This window comes from Oncorhynchus keta, unplaced genomic scaffold (genome assembly GCF_023373465.1).
Source record: "Oncorhynchus keta strain PuntledgeMale-10-30-2019 unplaced genomic scaffold, Oket_V2 Un_contig_16103_pilon_pilon, whole genome shotgun sequence".
NCBI classification, from domain to species: Eukaryota; Metazoa; Chordata; class Actinopteri; order Salmoniformes; family Salmonidae; genus Oncorhynchus; species Oncorhynchus keta.
Genome location: NW_026279709.1, coordinates 5,001 through 28,491, shown reverse-complemented (window position 1 = coordinate 28,491; position 23,491 = coordinate 5,001). Strand labels below are relative to the sequence as shown.

General features: G+C 34.7%; 1 protein-coding gene across 1 annotated transcript in view; it reads right to left on the bottom strand.

Annotated features, from left to right (window-relative positions):
- The window catches only part of LOC127919249 (serine/threonine-protein kinase/endoribonuclease IRE1-like), a 35,510-nt gene that overhangs the window by 7,216 nt on the left and 4,803 nt on the right, over nucleotides 1-23,491 (bottom strand). The window contains exons 5-7 of the mRNA XM_052502732.1: nucleotides 17,913-18,000; nucleotides 3,088-3,184; nucleotides 725-924 (exon numbers count right to left, since the gene is read on the bottom strand). Coding sequence (XP_052358692.1) covers nucleotides 725-924; nucleotides 3,088-3,184; nucleotides 17,913-18,000 — 385 coding nt within the window. The remainder of the gene's footprint in view (nucleotides 1-724; nucleotides 925-3,087; nucleotides 3,185-17,912; nucleotides 18,001-23,491) is intronic.

The window sequence follows — 23,491 nt, the reverse complement described above, 5'->3', positions numbered from 1 at the left end:
AGGAGTAGTATTATAGTAGAACACACTAGAGAGAGGAGTAGTATTATAGTAGTAGAACACACTAGAGAGAGGTAGTATTATAGTAGTAGTAGAACACACTAGAGAGAGGAGTAGTATTATAGTAGTAGTAGAACCCACTAGAGAGAGGAGTAGTATTATAGTAGTAGTAGAACACACTAGAGAGAGGAAGTAGTATTATAGTAGTAGTAGAACACACTAGAGAGAGGAAGTAGTATTATAGTAGTAGTAGAACACACTAGAGAGAGGAAGTAGTATTATAGTAGTAGTAGAACACACTAGAGAGAGGAAGGAGTAGTATTATAGTAGTAGTAGAACACACTAGAGAGAGGAGTAGTATTATAGTAGTAGAACCCACTAGAGAGGAGTAGTATTATAGTAGTAGTAGAACACACTAGAGAGGAGTAGTATTATAGTAGTAGAACCCACTAGAGAGAGGAGTAGTATTATAGTAGTAGTAGAACCCAGTAGAACAAACAGCCTGCTGGGAACTGAAGTCTTTCATATCATAGAGTATGGAAAGATATCAAAATCTTATAGTATTTAATTAATTAATTACTTTATTCACTATGTGTGTGTGTGTGTGTGTGTGTGTGTGTGTGTGTGTGTGTGTGTGTGTGTGTGTGTGTGTGTGTGTGTGTGTGTGTGTGTGTGTGTGTGTGTGTGTGTGTGTGTGTGTGTGTGTGTGTGTGTGTGTATCTCTCACCGGGCTGTGTCCCGGTGTGTCCAGCAGTACTTCCGGGGCGATCCACCCCTCTGTCCCCGGTATCCCCGAGCGGAGAGAGAAACTAGTCCTTCCCTCAGGGATCTTTTTACACAGGCCGAAGTCTGATATCAGCGCTCTCACCCGCCCCAGGGGCCCTGGCTGAGACAATAGGATGTTACGAGGCTTCAGATCCCTGTGGACTGGAGACCAGAGAGATGGAGAGAGAGAGAGATGGAGAGAGAGATAGATGGAGATAGAGAGAGAGAGAGAGAGAGGGAGAAAGAGACCAGAGAGAGAGAGAGAGAGAGAGAGAGAGAGAGAGAGAGAGAGAGAGAGAGAGAAAGCGACCGGAGAGAGAGAGCGAGAGAAGAGATGGAGAGAGAGAGCGAGAGAAGAGATGGAGAGATGGGGAGAGAGAGAAGTTAACAGTGGTGTTGTCAAATCACTAAACCTTGAGTCTCGAGTCCCTTGTGTTTGAGTCTGAGTCCAAGTCCAGTCTAGAGTCCCTTGTGTTTGAGTCTGAGTCCAAGTCCAGTCTCGAGTCTAGGACGTGGTTTAGGACGTGGGATTGTGGATGCCAGGTCATCTGATGCAGCACTCCATCACTCTCCTTCTTGGTCAAATAGCCCTTTTACACAGCCTGTAGGTGTGTTGGGTCATTGTCCTGATGAAAAACAAACACTAAGCCCAAACCAGATGGGATGGTATATATCGCTGCAGAATGCTGTGGTAGCCATGCTGGGTAAGTGTGCCTTGAATTATAAATCAATCACCAACAGTGTCACCAGCAGAGCACCATCACACCTCCTCCTCCATGCTTCACGGTGGGAACCACACATATGGAGATCATCTGTTTACCTACTCTCCATCTCACAAAGACATCACACCTCCTCCTCCATGCTTCACGGTGGGAACCACACACCATCACACCACCTCCTCCATGCTTCACGGTGGGAACCACACATATGGAGATCATCTGTTTACCTACTCTCCGTCTCACAAAGACATCACACCACCTCCTCCATGCTTCACGGTGGGAACCACACATATGGAGATCATCTGTTTACCTACTCTCCATCTCACAAAGACATCACACCACCTCTTCCATGCTTCACGGTGGGAACCACACATATGGAGATCATCTGTTTACCTACTCTCCATCTCACAAAGACATCACACCTCCTCCTCCATGCTTCACGGTGGGAACCACACACCATCACACCACCTCCTCCATGCTTCACGGTGGGAACCACACATATGGAGATCATCTGTTTACCTACTCTGCGTCTCACTAAGACACGGCGGTTGGAACCAAAAATCTCAAATTTGGACTCATCAGACCAAAGAACAGATTTCCACCAGTCTAATATCCATTGCTCGTGTTTCTTGGTCCAAGCAAGTCTCTTCTTATTACTGGTGTCCTTTAGTAATGGTTTCTTTGCAGCAATTCAACTATAAAGGCCTGATTCATGCAGTCTCCTCTAAACAGTCTGTTACTTGAACTCTGTGAAGCATTTATTTGGGCTGCAATTTCTGAGGCTGGTAACTTATCCTCTGCAGCAGAGGTAACTCTGGGTCTTCCTTTCCTGTGGCGGTCTTCATGAGAGCCAGTTTCATCATAGCGCTTGATGGTTTTTGCGACTGCACTTGAAGAAACGTTCAAAGTTCTTGAAACTGACCTTCATGTCTTAAAGTAATGACGGACTGTCGTTTCTCTTTTCTTATTTGAGCGGTTCTTGCCATAATACGGACGTGGTCTTTTACCAAATAGGACTATCTTCTGTAAACTATCCCTACCTTGTCACAACACGACTGATTGGCTCAAACACATTAAGAAGGAAAGAAATCCCCCAAATTAACAAGACACACCTGTTAATTGAAATGCATTCCAGGTGACTACCATATGAAGCTGGTTGAGAGAATGCCAAGAGTGTACAAAGCTGTCATCGAGGCAGGAGAATCTCAAATATAAAATACATTTTGATTTGTTTAACACTTTTTTCGGTTCCTACATGATTCCTTATGTTGAACGTCATAGTTCTGATGTAGAAAATAGTTCAAAAAGTTTAAAAAACAACCTTGAATGGGTAGGTGTGTCCACATTTTTGACTGGTACTTTATGTTGGGTGAGTGGAGGTGACTGAGACCACACAAGGAAGGAAGGAAGGAAGGAAGGAAGGAAGGAAGGAAGGAAGGAAGGAAGGTAGGTAGGTAGGGGTAGGGTAGGTAGGTAGGTGGGTAGGTGGGTAGGTGGGTAGGTGGGTGGGTGGGTAGGTGGGTGGGTGGGTAGGTGGGTGGGTAGGTAGGTAGGGAGGTGGGTAGGTAGGTGTCGGGTCGGTCAGACAGACAGCTGTACATAGTACCTATGTTTAGTGAGTGGAGGTGGCTGAGACCACACATGGTCTGTTGTAGTACAGTGACAGGGCTGAGACCAGCGTGGCACGACGGATCTTCCACATACTGGGGACATTAGAGAACACACAGGTTATACACATTACATATACACAGGTTATATACACACTACCAGGTTATATATATACACTACCAGGTTATATATACACTACCAGGTTATATATACACACTACCAGGTTATATATATACACTACCAGGTTATATATACACTACCAGGTTATATATACATACTACCAGGTTATATATATATACACTACCAGATTATATATACACTACCAGATTATATATACACTACCAGGTTATATATATACACTACCAGATTATATATATACACTACCAGGTTATATATATATACTACCAGGTTATATATATACACTACCAGGTTATATATATACACTACCAGGTTATATATACACTACCAGGTTATATATACATACTACCAGGTTATATATACACTACCAGGTTATATATATACACTACCAGGTTATATATATACACTACCAGGTTATATATACATACTACCAGGTTATATATACACTACCAGGTTATATATACATACTACCAGGTTATATATATATACACTACCAGATTATATATACACTACCAGATTATATATACACTACCAGGTTATATATATACACTACCAGGTTATATATATACACTACCAGGTTATATATATACACTACCAGGTTATATATATACACTACCAGGTTATATATATACACTACCAGGTTATATATATACACTACCAGGTTATATATATACACTACCAGGTTATATATATACACTACCAGGTTATATATACACTACCAGATTATATATACACTACCAGGTTATATATATACACTACCAGGTTATATATATACACTACCAGGTTATATATATACACTACCAGGTTATATATACACACTACCAGGTTATATATACACTACCAGGTTATATATACACTACCAGGTTATATATACACTACCAGGTTATATATATACACTACCAGGTTATATATATATACTACCAGGTTATATATATACACTACCAGGTTATATATACACACTACCAGGTTATATATATACACTACCAGGTTATATATATACACTACCAGGTTATATATATACACTACCAGGTTATATATATACACTACCAGGTTATATATACACTACCAGATTATATATACACTACCAGGTTATATATATACACTACCAGGTTATATATATACACTACCAGGTTATATATATACACTACCAGGTTATATATATACACTACCAGGTTATATATATACACTACCAGGTTATATATATACACTACCAGGTTATATATATATATACACTACCAGGTTATATATATACACTACCAGGTTATATATATACACTACCAGGTTATATATACACTACCAGGTTATATATACACTACCAGGTTATATATATACACTACCAGGTTATATATACACTACCAGGTTATATATATACACTACCAGGTTATATATATATACACTACCAGGTTATATATATACACACTACCAGGTTATATATATACACTACCAGGTTATATATACACTACCAGGTTATATATATACACTACCAGGTTATATATATACACTACCAGGTTATATATATACACACTACCAGGTTATATATATACACACTACCAGGTTATATATATATACACTACCAGGTTATATATATACACACTACCAGGTTATATATACACTACCAGGTTATATACACACTACCAGGTTATATATATACACTACCAGGTTATATATATACACACTACCAGGTTATATATATACACTACCAGGTTATATATACACTACCAGGTTATATACACACTACCAGGTTATATATACACTACCAGGTTATATACACACTACCAGGTTATATATACACACTACCAGGTTATATATACATACTACCAGGTTATATATACATACTACCAGGTTATATACACACTACCCTTTTACACTACCAGGTTATATATACACTACCAGGTTATATATATACACTACCAGGTTATATATATATACACTACCAGGTTATATATATACACACTACCAGGTTATATACACACTACCAGGTTATATATATACACTACCAGGTTATATATACATACACTACCAGGTTATATATACATACACTACCAGGTTATATATACATACACTACCAGGTTATATATACAAACTACCAGGTTATATATACATACTACAAGGTTATATATATACACACTACCAGGTTATATATATATACACTACCAGGTTATATATATACACTACCAGGTTATATATACACTACCAGGTTATATATACACTACCAGGTTATATATATACTACCAGGTTATATATATACACTACCAGGTTATATATACACTACCAGGTTATATATATACACTACCATGTTATATATACACTACCAGGTTATATATATACACTACCAGGTTATATATATATACACTACCAGGTTATATATATATACTCTACCAGATTATATATATACACTACCAGGTTATATATACACTACCAGGTTATATATATACACTACCAGGTTATATATATATACACTACCAGGTTATATATATACACTACCAGGTTATATATACACTACCAGGTTATATATATATACTCTACCAGGTTATATATATACACTACCAGGTTATATATATACACTACCAGGTTATATACACACTACCAGGTTACATACATACTACCAGGTTATATATACACTACCAGGTTATATATACACTACCAGGTTATATATATATACACTACCAGGTTATATATACACTACCAGGTTATATATATACACTACCAGGTTATATATATACACTACCAGGTTATATATATATACACTACCAGGTTATATATATATATACACTACCAGGTTATATATATATACACTACCAGGTTATATATATATATACATACTACCAGGTTATATATATACACTACCAGGTTATATATATACACTACCAGGTTATATATATACACTACCAGGTTATATATATACACTACAAGGTTATATATACACTACCAGGTTATATACATATACTACCAGGTTATATACATACTACAAGGTTATATATACACTACCAGGTTATATATACACTACCAGGTTATATATACATACACTACCAGGTTATATATATATACACTACCAGGTTATATATACAAACTACCAGGTTATATATACATACTACAGGTTATATATATACACTACCAGGTTATATATATATATACACTACCAGGTTATATATACATACACTACCAGGTTACATACATACTACCAGGTTATATATACACTACCAGGTTATATATACACTACCAGGTTATATATACACTACCAGGTTATATATATACACTACCAGGTTATATATACACTACCAGGTTATATATACACTACCAGGTTATATATATACACACTACCAGGTTATATATATACACTACCAGGTTATATATATACACTACCAGGTTATATATATACACTACCAGGTTATATATACACTACCAGGTTATATATATACACTACCAGGTTATATACACACTACCAGGTTATATATATACACTACCAGGTTATATACACACTACCAGGTTATATATATACACTACCAGGTTATATATACACTACCAGGTTATATATATATACACTACCAGGTTATATATACACTACCAGGTTATATATATACACTACCAGGTTATATATACACTACCAGGTTATATATATATACACTACCAGGTTATATATACACTATCAGGTTATATATATACACTACCAGGTTATATATACACTACCAGGTTATATATACATACTACCAGGTTATATATACACAACCAGGTTATATATACACTACCAGGTTATATATACACTACCAGGTTATATATATATACACTACCAGGTTATATATATATACACTACCAGGTTATATATACACTACCAGGTTATATATATACACACTACCAGGTTATATACACTACCAGGTTATATACATACTACAAGGTTATATATATATATACACTAACAGGTTATATATATATACACTACCAGGTTATATATATATATACACTACCAGGTTATATATATACACTACCAGGTTATATATACACACTACCAGGTTATATATATACACTACCAGGTTATATACATACTACAAGGTTATATATATATACACTACCAGGTTATATACACTACCAGGTTATATATATACTACAAGGTTATATATATATACACTACCAGGTTATATATATACACTACCAGGTTATATATATATACACTACCAGGTTATATATATACTACCAGGTTATATATACACTACCAGGTTATATATACACTACCAGGTTATATATAAATACACTACCAGTTATATATATATATACACTACCAGGTTATATATATACACTACCAGGTTATATATATACACTACCAGGTTATATATATACTACCAGGTTATATATATACACTACCAGGTTATATATACACTACCAGGTTATATATATACACTACCAGGTTATATATATATACACTACCAGGTTATATATATATACACTACCAGGTTATATATACATACTACCAGGTTATATATATACACTACCAGGTTATATATACATACACTACCAGGTTATATATACATACACTACCAGGTTATATATACATACACTACCAGGTTATATATACAAACTACCAGGTTATATATACATACTACAAGGTTATATATATACACACTACCAGGTTATATATATATACACTACCAGGTTATATATATACACTACCAGGTTATATACACACTACCAGGTTATATATACACTACCAGGTTATATATATACTACCAGGTTATATATATATACACTACCAGGTTATATATATACACTACCAGGTTATATATATACACTACCAGGTTATATATACACTACCAGGTTATATATACACTACCAGGTTATATATATACACACTAAGAGTATATATATACACTACCAGGTTATATATACACTACCAGGTTATATATATACACTACCAGGTTATATATACACTACCAGGTTATATATATACACTACCAGGTTATATATATACACACTACCAGGTTATATATATATACTCTACCAGATTATATATATACACTACCAGGTTATATATACACTACCAGGTTATATATATACACTACCAGGTTATATATATACACTACCAGGTTATATATATACACTACCAGGTTATATATACACTACCAGGTTATATATATATACTACCAGGTTATATATATACACTACCAGGTTATATATATACACTACCAGGTTATATATACACTACCAGGTTACATACATACTACCAGGTTATATATACACTACCAGGTTATATATACACTACCAGGTTATATATATATACACTACCAGGTTATATATACACTACCAGGTTATATATATACACTACCAGGTTATATATATACACTACCAGGTTATATATATACACACTACCAGGTTATATATATATACACTACCAGGTTATATATATATACACTACCAGGTTATATATATATATACACTACCAGGTTATATATATACACTACCAGGTTATATATATACACTACCAGGTTATATATATACACACTACCAGGTTATATATATACACTACCAGGTTATATATACACTACCAGGTTATATATATACACTACCAGGTTATATATATACACTACCAGGTTATATATACACTACCAGGTTATATATACACTACCAGGTTATATATACATACACTACCAGGTTATATATATATACTACCAGGTTATATATACAAACTACCAGGTTATATATACATACTACAGGTTATATATATACACACTACCAGGTTATATATATATATACACTACCAGGTTATATATACATACACTACCATGTTACATACATACTACCAGGTTATATATACATACTACCAGGTTATATATACACTACCAGGTTATATATACACTACCAGGTTATATATATACACTACCAGGTTATATATACTACCAGGTTATATATACACTACCAGGTTATATATATACACACTACCAGGTTATATATATACACTACCAGGTTATATATATACACTACCAGGTTATATATATACACTACCAGGTTATATATACACTACCAGATTATATATACACACTACCAGGTTATATATATACACACACTACCAGGTTATATATATACACACTACCAGGTTATATATATACACTACCAGGTTATATATATACACTACCAGATTATATATATACACTACCAGGTTATATATATATACACTACCAGGTTATATATACACTACCAGGTTATATATATACACTACCAGGTTATATATACACTACCAGGTTATATATATATACACTACCAGGTTATATATACACTATCAGGTTATATATATATACTACCAGGTTATATATACACTACCAGGTTATATATACATACTACCAGGTTATATATATACACAACCAGGTTATATATACACTACCAGGTTATATATACACTACCAGGTTATATATATATACACTACCAGGTTATATATATATACACTACCAGGTTATATATACACTACCAGGTTATATATATACACTACCAGGTTATATATACACTACCAGGTTATATATATACACTACCAGGTTATATATACACTACCAGGTTATATATACACTACCAGGTTATATATATATACACTATATAGGTATATATATATACTACCAGGTTATATATACACTACCAGGTTATATATACACTACCAGGTTATATACATACACTACCAGGATATATATACACTACCAGGTTATATATATATACACTACCAGGTTATATATATATACACTACCAGGTTATATATACACTACCAGGTTATATATATACACTACCAGGTTATATATACACGACCAGGTTATATATATATACACTACCAGGTTATATATACACTACCAGGTTATATATATACACTACCAGGTTATATATACACTACCAGGTTATATATATATACACTACCAGGTTATATATACACTATCAGGTTATATATATATACTACCAGGTTATATATACACTACCAGGTTATATATACATACTACCAGGTTATATATACACTACCAGGTTATATATATATACACTACCAGGTTATATATATATACACTACCAGGTTATATATACACTACCAGGTTATATATATACACTACCAGGTTATATATACACTACCAGGTTATATATATACACTACCAGGTTATATATACACTACCAGGTTATATATACACTACCAGGTTATATATATATATATATAGGTATATATATACATATATAGGTTATATATATACACTACCAGGTTATATATACACTACCAGGTTATATACATACACTACCAGGATATATATACACTACCAGGTTATATATACTACCAGGTTATATATATACACTACCAGGTTATATATATACACTACCAGGTTATATACACTACCAGGTTATATATATACACACTACCAGGTTATATATATATACACTACCAGGTTATATATACACACTACCAGGTTATATATATACACTACCAGGTTATATATACACTACCAGGTTATATATACACTACCAGGTTATATATATACACTACCAGGTTATATATACACTACCAGGTTATATATACACACTACCAGGTTATATATATATACACTACCAGGTTATATATACACTACCAGGTTATATATACACTACCAGGTTATATATATATACACTACCAGGTTATATATATACACTACCAGGTTATATATATACACTACCAGGTTATATATATACACTACCAGGTTATATATATACACTACCAGGTTATATATACACTACCAGGTTATATATACACACTACCAGGTTATATATATATACACTACCAGGTTATATATATACACTACCAGGTTATATATATACACTACCAGGTTATATATACACTACCAGGTTATATATATATACACTACCAGGTTATATATACACTACCAGGTTATATATATACACTACCAGGTTATATATATACACTACCAGGTTATATATATACACTACCAGGTTATATATATACACTACCAGGTTATATATACACTACCAGGTTATATACACACTACCAGGTTATATATACACTACCAGGTTATATATATACACTACCAGGTTATATATACACTACCAGGTTATATACACACTACCAGGTTACATACATACTACCAGGTTATATATATATACTACCAGGTTATATATACACTACCAGGTTATATATATACACTACCAGGTTATATACACACTACCAGGTTATATATATATATATACACTACCAGGTTATATATACACTACCAGGTTATATATACACTACCAGGTTATATATACACACTACCAGGTTATATATATACACTACCAGGTTATATATATATATACTTACCAGGTTATATATATACACTACCAGGTTATATATACACACTACCAGGTTATATATATATATACACTACCAGGTTATATATACACTACCAGGTTATATATATACTACCAGGTTATATATACACTACCAGGTTATATATATACACTACCAGGTTATATATACACTACCAGGTTATATATACACACTACCAGGTTATATATACACTACCAGGTTATATATACACACTACCAGGTTATATATATATACACTACCAGGTTATATATACACACTACCAGGTTATATATATACACACTACCAGGTTATATATACACTACCAGGTTATATATATATACTATATACACTACCAGGTTATATATATACACTACCAGGTTATATATACATACTACCAGGTTATATATATACACACTACCAGGTTATATATATACACTACCAGGTTATATATACACTACCAGGTTGTATATATACACTACCAGGTTATATATACACTACCAGGTTATATATACACTACCAGGTTTTATATACACACTACCAGGTTATATATACATACTACCAGGTTATATATACTACCAGGTTATATATATACACTACCAGGTTATATATATACACACTACCAGGTTATATATACACACTACCAGGTTATATATATACACACTACCAGGTTATATATATACACACTACCAGGTTATATATATACACACTACCAGGTTATATATATACACACTACCAGGTTATATATACACTACCAGGTTATATATATACACACTACCAGGTTATATATATACACTACCAGGTTATATATATACACACTACCAGGTTATATATATACACTACCAGGTTATATATACACTACCAGGTTATATATACACACTACCAGGTTATATATATACACACTACCAGGTTATATATACACTACCAGGTTATATACACACTACCAGGTTATATATACACTACCAGGTTATATACACACTACCAGGTTATATATACACACTACCAGGTTATATATACATACTACCAGGTTATATATACACTACCAGGTTATATACACACTACCAGGTTATATACACACTACCAGGTTATATATACACTACCAGGTTATATATACACACTACCAGGTTATATACACACTACCCTTTTACACTACCAGGTTATATATACACTACCAGGTTATATATATACACTACCAGGTTATATATATATATATACTACCAGGTTATATATATATACACTACCAGGTTATATATATATACTACCAGGTTATATATACACTACCAGGTTATATATACACTACCAGGTTATATATATACACTACCAGGTTATATATATATATATATATACACTACCAGGTTATATATATACACTACCAGGTTATATATATACACACTACCAGGTTATATATACACTACCAGGTTATATATATACTACCAGGTTATATATATACACTACCAGGTTATATATATACACTACCAGGTTATATATATATACACTACCAGGTTATATATATACACTACCAGGTTATATATACACTACCAGGTTATATATACACTACCAGGTTATATATATACACTACCAGGTTATATATATACACACTACCAGGTTATATATACACTACCAGGTTATATATATACACTACCAGGTTATATATACACTACCAGGTTATATATATACACTACCAGGTTATATATATACACACTACCAGGTTATATATATACACTACCAGGTTATATATATACACTACCAGGTTATATATACACTACCAGGTTATATATATACACACTACCAGGTTATATATACACTACCAGGTTATATATATATACACTACCAGGTTATATATATATACACTACCAGGTTATATATACACTACCAGGTTATATATACACTACCAGGTTATATATATACACTACCAGGTTATATATATACACTACCAGGTTATATATATATATATACACTAGCAGGTTATATATATATACACTACCAGGTTATATATATATACACTACCAGGTTATATATACACTACCAGGTTATATATACACTACCAGGTTATATATATACACTACCAGGTTATATATATATATACACTACCAGGTTATATATATACACTACCAGGTTATATATATACACTACCAGGTTATATATACACTACCAGGTTATATACATACTACCAGGTTATATATATACACTACCAGGTTATATATATACACTACCAGGTTATATATACACTACCAGGTTATATATACACTACCAGGTTATATATACACACTACCAGGTTATATACATACTACCAGGTTATATATACACTACCAGGTTATATATACACTACCAGGTTATATATACACTACCAGGTTATATATATACACTACCAGGTTATATATATACACTACCAGGTTATATATATACACTACCAGGTTATATATACACTACCAGGTTATATATGTGGTCCTTCTGTGGCTCAGTTGGTAGAGCATGGCGCTTGTAACGCCAGGTTATATATTCGATTCACCACCCAGGAATTATGCACACATGACTGTACACTTTGGATAAAAGCGTCAGCTAAATGTATATATTATTATTATATATATACACTACCAGGTTATATATATATACACTACCAGGTTATATATATACACTACCAGGTTATATATACACTACTAGGTTATATATATACACTACCAGGTTATATATACACTACCAGGTTATATATATACACTACAAGGTTATATATATATACACTACCAGGTTATATATACACTACCAGGTTATATACATACTACCAGGTTATATATACACTACCAGGTTATATATATACACTACCAGGTTATATATACACACTACCAGGTTATATATACACTACCAGGTTATATATACACTACCAGGTTATATATATACACTACCAGGTTATATATACACTACCAGGTTATATATACACTACCAGGTTATATATACACTACCAGGTTATATATACACTACCAGGTTATATATATACACTACCAGGTTATATATACACTACCAGGTTACATACATACTACCAGGTTATATATACACTACCAGGTTATATATACACTACCAGGTTATATATATACACTACCAGGTTATATATATACACTACCAGGTTATATATATACACTACCAGGTTATATATACACTACCAGATTATATATACACTACCAGGTTATATATACACTACCAGGTTATATATACACTACCAGGTTATATATACACTACCAGGTTATATATACACTACCAGGTTATATATATACACTACCAGGTTATATATACACTACCAGGTTATATATATACACTACCAGGTTATATATACACTACCAGATTATATATACACTACCAGGTTATATATATATACACTACCAGGTTATATATACACTACCAGGTTATATATATATACACTACCAGGTTATATATACACTACCAGGTTATATATACACTACCAGGTTATATATACACTACCAGGTTATATATATACACTACCAGGTTACATATATACACTATCAGGTTATATATATATATATATATATATACTACCAGGTTATATATATACACTACCAGGTTATATATATACACTACCAGGTTATATATATATATATATATATACACTACCAGGTTATATATACATACTACCAGGTTATATATATACACACTACCAGGTTATATATATACACTACCAGGTTATATATATATACACTACCAGGTTATATATATACACTACCAGGTTATATATACACTACCAGGTTATATACATACTACCAGGTTATATATACACTACCAGGTTATATATACACTACCAGGTTATATATATACACTACCAGGTTATATATACACTACCAGGTTATATATATACACTACCAGATTATATATACACTACCAGGTTATATATATACACTACCAGGTTATATATACACTACCAGATTATATATACACTACCAGGTTATATATATATACACTACCAGGTTATATATACACTACCAGGTTATATATATATACTACCAGGTTATATATACACTACCAGGTTATATATATATACACTACCAGGTTATATATACACTACCAGGTTATATATATATACACTACCAGGTTATATATATACACTACCAGGTTATATATACACTACCAGGTTATATATATATATATATACTACCAGGTTATATATATACACTATCAGGTTATATATATATATATATATACTACCAGGTTATATATATACACTACCAGGTTATATATATATACACTACCAGGTTATATATACATACTACCAGGTTATATATATACACACTACCAGGTTATATATATACACTACCAGGTTATATATATACACTACCAGGTTATATATATACACTACCAGGTTATATATACACTACCAGGTTATATATATACACTACCAGGTTATATATACTACCAGGTTATATATACACTACCAGGTTATATACACACTACCAGGTTATATACACACTACCAGGTTATATATACACTACCAGGTTATATATATACACTACCAGGTTATATATATATACACTACCAGGTTATATATATACACTACCAGGTTATATATACACTACCAGGTTATATATATACACTACCAGGTTATATATACACTACCAGGTTATATATACACTACCAGGTTATATATATACACACTACCAGGTTATATATATACACTACCAGGTTATATACACACTACCAGGTTATATATACACACTACCAGGTTATATATACACTACCAGGTTATATATATATACACTACCAGGTTATATATATATACACTACCAGGTTATATATACACTACCAGGTTATATATACACTACCAGGTTATATATACACTACCAGGTTATATATACACTACCAGGTTATATATATACACTACCAGGTTATATATACACTACCAGGTTATATATACACTACCAGGTTATATATACACTACCAGGTTATATATACACTACCAGGTTATATATACACTACCAGGTTATATATATACACTACCAGGTTATATATATACACTACCAGGTTATATATATACACTACCAGGTTATATATACACTACCAGGTTATATATACACTACCAGGTTATATATATACACACTACCAGGTTATATATATACACTACCAGGTTATATATACACTACCAGGTTATATATACACACTACCAGGTTATATATATACTACCAGGTTATATATATACACTACCAGGTTATATATACACTACCAGGTTATATATACACTACCAGGTTATATATACACTACCAGGTTATATATACACACTACCAGGTTATATATACACACTACCAGGTTATATATACACTACCAGGTTATATATACACACTACCAGGTTATATATATATACACTACCAGGTTATATATACACTACCAGGTTATATATACACTACCAGGTTATATATACACTACCAGGTTATATATACACTACCAGGTTATATACACACTACCAGGTTATATATATACACTACCAGGTTATATATACACTACCAGGTTATATATACACTACCAGGTTATATACACACTACCAGGTTATATATATACACTACCAGGTTATATATACACTACCAGGTTATATACACACTACCAGGTTATATATACACTACCAGGTTATATATACACTACCAGGTTATATACACACTACCAGGTTATATATACACACTACCAGGTTATATACATACTACCAGGTTATATATACACTACCAGGTTATATATACACTACCAGGTTATATACATACTACCAGGTTATATATACACTACCAGGTTATATATACACTACCAGGTTATATATACACTACCAGTTATATATATACACTACCAGGTTATATACATACTACCAGGTTATATATATACACTACCTGGTTATATATACACTACCAGGTTATATATACACTACCAGGTTATATATATACACTACCAGGTTATATATATACACTACCAGGTTATATTTATACACTACCAGGTTATATATACACTACCAGGTTATATATAAACACTACCAGGTTATATATACACTACCAGGTTATATATATGAACAGGTTTGTCTACACTACCAGGTTATAGTATCTACCTACCTGTTGTGTTGCGTAGCAGCACACAGTTCTATAGCGATGTAGGTGAACAGTTTGTCTCTCTCGGTGCAGTAGTATCTACCTACCTGTTGTAGCGTAGCAGCACACAGTTCTATAGCGATGTAGGTGAACAGTTTGTCTCTCTCGGTGCAGTGGTATCTACCTACCTGTTGTAGCGTAGCAGCACAGTTCTATAGCGATGTAGGTGAACAGTTTGTCTCTCTCGGTGCAGTAGTATCTACCTACCTGTTGTAGCGTAGCAGCACACAGTTCTATAGCGATGTAGGTGAACAGTTTGTCTCGCTCGGTGCAGTAGTATCTACCTACCTGTTGTAGCGTAGCAGCACACAGTTCTATAGCGATGTAGGTGAACAGTTTGTCTCTCTCGGTGCAGTAGTATCTACCTGGACCTGCTCTGCAACGCGGAAGGATAGCAGCACACAGTTCTATATAATGCGATGAATATATAATGGTCACGAACAATGTTTGTATATCTCTATATCATGAATATATAATGACTATGTCATGAATATATAATGTATAGCAGTATACAATGACTATATGAATATATAATGACGTATTGACTATGTCATGAATATATAATGACTATATCAGTATATAATGACTATATCAGAACTTCCCATGAATATATAATGAGCTAGCTGGACCTCTCGCTCTGCAACGTCAAAACACTCTGGAGTATCAGGAATATATAATGACTATATCAGGAACTTATCAGTATATAATGCTATCATATCAGCCATGTCATGAATATATAATGACTATAGCAGGAATATATAATGACTATATCAGGAATATATAATGAATCAAATATATAATGACTATATCAGGCATGAATATGAATAATAATGACCAGGAATATATAATGACTGGAATATTAATCATATATCAGGAACTTATCAGGAACTTAATGACATGTCATGAATATATAATGACTATATCAGAATATATAATGACTATGTCAGGAATATATAATGACTATATCAGGAATATATAATGACTATATCAGGAACATATAATGACTATGACTATATCAGGAATATATAATGACTATGTCATGAATATATAATGACTATATCAGGAATATATAATGACTATATCATGAATATATAATGACTATATCAGGATTATATAATGACTATATCAGGAACTTATCAGGAATATATAATGACTATATCAGGAATATATAATGACTATATCAGGAATATATAATGACTATATCATGAATATATAATGACTATATCAGGAATATATAATGACTATATCAGGAATATATAATGACTATATCAGGAATATATAATGACTATATCAGGAATATATAATGACTATGTCATGAATATATAATGACTATATCAGGAATATATAATGACTATATCAGGAATATATAATGAATATCAGGAATATATAATGACTATGTCATGAATATATAATGACTATATCAGGAATATATAATGACTAGACCATATCATGAATATATAATGACTATATCAGTATATAATGACATGAATATATAATGACTATGTCATGAATATATAATGACTATGTCATATAATGACTATATCAATATATAATGACTATATCAGGAACTTATCATATATAATGAATATATATAATGACTATGTCATGAATATATAATGACTATATCAGGAATATATAATGACTATATCAGAATATATAATGACTATATCATGAATATATAATGATATCTATATAATGAGGAATATATAATGACTATGTCATGAATATATAATGACTATATCAGGAATATATAATGACTATATCAGGAATATATAATGACTATATCATGAATATATAATGACTATGTCATGAATATATAATGACTATGTCATGAATATATAATGACTATGTCATGAATAAAACGACACAATATGAGAGTATTCAAATTGTCTGGTGTGGGGGATGCAAGAGTTCAGAGTCCCCAGCTCCACTAAAACCAATACGATGCACGATGCAGAGTGCAGAGAGTCAAGGAGAACCCCAGCTCCACTAAAACCAATACGATGCAGAGAGTTCAAGGAGAACCCCAGCTCCACTAAAACCAATACGATGCAGAGAGTTCAAGGAGAACCCCAGCTCCACTAAAACCAATACAGATGCAGAGAGTTCAAGGAGAACCCCAGCTCCACTAAAAATACCAATACGATGCAGAGTTCAAGGAGAACCCCAGCTCCACTAAAACCAATACGCAGAGTTCAAGGAGAACAGCTCCACTAAAACCAATACGATGCAGAGAGTTCAAGGAGAACCCCAGCTCCACTAAAACCAATACGATGCAGAGTTCAAGGAGAACCCCAGCTCCAAAACCAATACGATGCAGAGAGTTCAAGGAGAACCCCAGCTCCACTAAAACCAATACGATGCAGAGAGTTCAAGGAGAACCCCAGCTCCACTAAAACCAATACGATGCAGAGAGTTCAAGGAGAACCCCAGCTCCACTAAAACCAATACGATGCAGAGTTCAAGGAGAACCCCAGCTCCACTAAAACCAATACGATGCAGAGTTCAAGGAGAACCCCAGCTCCACTAAAACCAATACGATGCAGAGTTCAAGGAGAACCCCAGCTCCACTAAAACCAATACGATGCAGAGAGTTCAAGGAGAACCCCAGCTCCACTAAAACCCATGCAGAGTTCAAGGAGAACCCCAGCTCCACTAAAACCAATACGATGCAGAGAGTTCAAGGAGAACCCCAGCTCCACTAAAACCAATACGATGCAGAGTTCAAGGAGAACCCCAGCTCCACTAAAACCAATACGATGCAGAGTTCAAGGAGAACCCCTCCAGCTCCACTAAAAACCAATACGATGCAGAGTTCAAGGAGAACCCCAGCTCCACTAAAACCAATACGATGCAGAGTTCAAGGAGAACCCCAGCTCCACTAAAACCAATACGATGCAGAGTTCAAGGAGAACCCCAGCTCCACTAAAACCAATACGATGCAGAGTTCAGGAGAACCCCAGCTCACTAAAACCAATACGATGCAGAGAGAAGGAGAACCCCAGCTCCACTAAAACCAATACGATGCAGAGAGTTCAAGGAGAACCCCAGCTCCACTAAAACCAATACGATGCAGAGAGTTCAAGGAGAACCCCAGCTCCACTAAAACCAATACGATGCAGAGTTCAAGGAGAACCCCAGCTCCACTAAAACCAATACGATGCAGAGTTCAAGGAGAACCCCAGCTCCACTAAAACCAATACGATGCAGAGAGTTCAAGGAGAACCCCAGCTCCACTAAAACCAATACGATGCGATGCAGAGAGCAGAGTTCAAGGAGAACCCCAGCTCCACTAAAACCAATACGATGCAGAGAGTTCAAGGAGAACCCCAGCTCCACTAAAACCAATACGATGCAGAGAGTTCAAGGAGAACCCCAGCTCCACTAAAACCAATACGATGCAGAGTTCAAGGAGAACCCCAGCTCCACTAAAACCAATACGATGCAGAGTTCAAGGAGAACCCCAGCTCCACTAAAACCAATACGATGCAGAGAGTTCAAGGAGAACCCCAGCTCCACTAAAACCAATACGATGCAGAGTTCAGTTCAAGGAGAACCCCAGCTCCACTAAAACCAATACGATGCAGAGTTCAAGGCTCCACTAAAACCAATACGAAGAGTTCAAGGAGAACCCAGCTCCACTAAAACCAATACGATGCAGAGTTCAAGGAGAACCCCAGCTCCACTAAAACCAATACGATGCAGAGTTCAAGGAGAACCCCAGCTCCACTAAAACCAATACGATGCAGAGAGTTCAAGGAGAACCCCAGCTCCACTAAAACCAATACGATGCAGAGAGTTCAAGGAGAACCCCAGCTCCACTAAAACCAATACGATGCAGAGTTCAAGGAGAACCCCAGCTCCACTAAAACCAATACAGATGCAGAGTTCAAGGAGAACCCCAGCTCCACTAAAACCAATACGATGCAGAGAGTTCAAGGAGAACCCCAGCTCCACTAAAACCAATACGATGCAGAGAGTTCAAGGAGAACCCCAGCTCCACTAAAACCAATACGATGCAGAGTTCAAGGAGAACCCCAGCTCCACTAAAACCAATACCCCAGCTCCACTAATGCAGAGTTCAAGGAGAACCCCAGCTCCACTAAAACCAATACGATGCAGAGAGTTCAAGGAGAACCCTAAAACCAGCTCCACTAAAACCAATACGATGCAGAGTTCAAGGAGAACCCCAGCTCCACTAAAACCAATACGATGCAGAGAGTTCAAGGAGAACCCCAGCTCCACTAAAACCAATACGATGCAGAGAGTTCAAGGAGAACCCCAGCTCCACTAAAACCAATACGATGCAGAGAGTTCAAGGAGAACCCCAGCTCCACTAAAACCAATACGATGCAGAGTTCAAGGAGAACTAAAACCAATACGATGCAGAGTTCAGCTCCTCCACTAAAACCAATACGATGCAGAGTTCAAGGAGAACCCCAGCTCCACTAAAACCAATACGATGCAGAGTTCAAGGAGAACCCCAGCTCCACTAAAACCAATACGATGCAGAGATGCAGAGTTCAAGGAGAACCCCAGCTCCACTAAAACCAATAGAGAGTTCGATGCAGAGCAGAGTTCAAGGAGAACCCCAGCTCCACTAAAACCAATACGATGCAGAGTTCAAGGAGAACCCCAGCTCCACTAAAACCAATACGATGCAGAGAGTTCAAGGAGAACCCCAGCTCCACTAAAACCAATACGATGCAGAGAGTTCAAGGAGAACCCCAGCTCCACTAAAACCAATACGATGCCCCAGCTCCACTAAAACCAATACGATGCAGAGAGTTCAAGGAGAACCCCAGCTCCACTAAAACTCCACTAAAACCAATAAAAAAACCAATACGATGCAGAGTTCAAGGAGAACCCCAGCTCCACTAAAACCAATACGATGCAGAGTTCAAGGAGAACCCCAGCTCCACTAAAACCAATACGATGCAGAGTTCAAGGAGAACCCAGCTCCACTAAAACCAATACGATGCAGAGTTCAAGGAGAACCCCAGCTCCACTAAAACCAATACGATGCAGAGTTCAAGGAGAACCCCAGCTCCACTAAAACCAATACGATGCAGAGTTCAAGGAGAACCAGCTCCACTAAAACCAATACGATGCAGAGAGTTCAAGGAGAACCCCAGCTCCACTAAAACCAATACGATGCAGAGAGTTCAAGGAGAACTAAAACCAATACGATGCTCCACTAAAAACCAATACGATGCAGAGAGTTCAAGGAGAACCCCAGCTCCACTAAAACCAATACGATGCAGAGTTCAAGGAGAACCCCAGCTCCACTAAAACCAATACCAGAGTTCAAGGAGAACCCCAGCTCCACTACCCCAGCTCCACTAAAACCAATACGATGCAGAGAGTTCAAGGAGAACCCCCCAGCTCCACTAAAACCAATACGATGCAGAGAGTTCAAGGAGAACCCCAGCTCCACTAAAACCAATACGATGCAGAGAGTTCAAGGAGAACCCCAGCTCCACTAAAACCAATACGATGCAGAGTTCAAGGAGAACCCCAGCTCCACTAAAACCAATACGATGCAGAGTTCAAGGAGAACCCCAGCTCCACTAAAACCAATACGATGCAGAGAGTTCAAGGAGAACCCCAGCTCCACTAAAACCAATATGCGATTCAAGCAGAGATGCAGAGTTCAAGGAGAACCCCAGCTCCACTAAAACCAATACGATGCAGAGAGCTTCAAGGCAGAACCCCAGCTCCACTAAAACCAATACGATGCAGAGTTCAAGGAGAACCCCAGCTCCACTAAAACCAATACGATGCAGAGAGTTCAAGGAGAACCCCAGCTCCACTAAAACCAATACGATGCAGAGTTCAAGGAGAACCCCAGCTCCACTAAAACCAAT